This window comes from Octopus bimaculoides, chromosome 21 (assembly GCF_001194135.2).
Source record: "Octopus bimaculoides isolate UCB-OBI-ISO-001 chromosome 21, ASM119413v2, whole genome shotgun sequence".
In the NCBI taxonomy this organism is placed as follows: domain Eukaryota; kingdom Metazoa; phylum Mollusca; class Cephalopoda; order Octopoda; family Octopodidae; genus Octopus; species Octopus bimaculoides.
The window spans coordinates 32,021,747-32,023,320 of NC_069001.1; the positions used below are offsets into that span (position 1 = coordinate 32,021,747).

A 1,574-nucleotide genomic window follows, 5' to 3' on the forward strand; every position below is an offset into this window, starting at 1 on the left:
ACACACTTCCTACATTATATATATATATATATATATATATATATAGGCGCAGGCATGGCTGTGTGTTTAAGAAGCTTGCTTCCCATGGTTCCGGGTTCAAACTCTCTGCATGGCACCTTAGGCAAGTGACCTCCACAATAGCTTCAGGTCGACCAAAGCCTTGTGAATGGATTCATACTGTTTTGGAATGGTTTCACGAGCAGGCTGTTCCCTTGATCAGATCAACTGGAACCCTCATCATTGTAACTGACGGAGTGTCAGTATACAGGATGCCATATATATATAAACAGGCTTCCACAAAGTTTCATCTACTAAATTTACTCACAAGACATTAATTGGCCTAGAGCTATAGGAGAAGTCATTTGGCCAAGGTGCCATACTGTGGGACTGAACCTGAAACCATGTGATTGCAAAGTGAGCTTCTTGACCACGCAACCAAGAAAAAAGTACAGAATAATAATTTTTGATTAAAATATTTTTGTGTGTTCAAGAGATTTTTTAAAATTAAATCTTTGAATCTATTTTAATTGTATTAAAGAACTTATTATAATTGATAAACACCATTCTTATCCACAGACAACAGAAAGTTCTCATTGTGACACCACAGAAATTCCGATGCAACGAAGAAGAAACTGTCATGATCAACCCTTTCACTGCTTATACAAGGACCGCTTTCCGGATTACTTTGAAACATTCCATCCATGGAAATATCATTTATGATAATACAATTTATGCTTCAAAATGTAAGTTTTCTTTTACTTGTTTCAGTCATTTGATTGCGGCCATGCTGGAACACCACCTTTAGTCGAAGAAATTGACACCAGGACTTATTCTTTGTAAGCCTAATATTTATTCTGTTGGTCTCTTTTGCTGAGCCGCTACGTTACGGGGACATAAACACACCAACATCAGTTGTCAAGCGATGATGGGGGACAAAAACAGACTCACAAACATATATATATACACAATGTGCTTCTTTCCGTTTTCGTCTACGAAATCCACTCACAAGGCTTTGGTTGGCCCAAGGCTATATTTTAATTTGCATCTATCATTCGCATCTTGCCTGTTTGTGGTGTGGCCAGTGCCACCTGACTGGCATCCATGCAGGTGGCATAAAAAGCACCATTCAAGCATGGCCGATGCTAGTGCCAGCTCACTGGCATCCGTGCCAGTGGCAGGTAAAAAGCACCATTCGAGTGTGGCCGATGCCAGTGACAGGTAAAAAGCACCCACTATAGTCTCAGGGTGGTTGGCATTAGGAAGAGCATCCAGTTGTAGAAAACTTGCCAAATCATATTGGAGCCTGGTGCAGCCTCCTGGCTTGCCCGTCCTTGGTCAAACTATCCAGCCCATACCAGCATGGAAAGTGGCCGTTAAACGATGATGATGATACATATATATATATATATATATGTATATATATATGTATGTGTATCATCATCATCGTTTAACGTCCGCTTTCCATGCTAGCATGGGTTGGACGATTTGACTGAGGACTGGTGAAACCGGATGGCAACACCAGGCTCCAGTCTGATTTGGCAGAGTTTCTACAGCTGGATGCCCTTCCTAACGCC

General features: G+C 41.2%; 1 protein-coding gene across 1 annotated transcript in view; it reads left to right on the forward strand.

Moving 5' to 3' along the window:
• The first annotated feature begins 580 nt into the window (after positions 1–580).
• Positions 581–1,574, forward strand: part of LOC106880930 (complement C4-B) — a 50,041-nt gene continuing 49,047 nt past the window's right edge. The window contains exon 1 of the mRNA XM_014931106.2: positions 581–743. Coding sequence (XP_014786592.2) covers positions 638–743 — 106 coding nt within the window. The 5' untranslated portion in view covers positions 581–637. The remainder of the gene's footprint in view (positions 744–1,574) is intronic.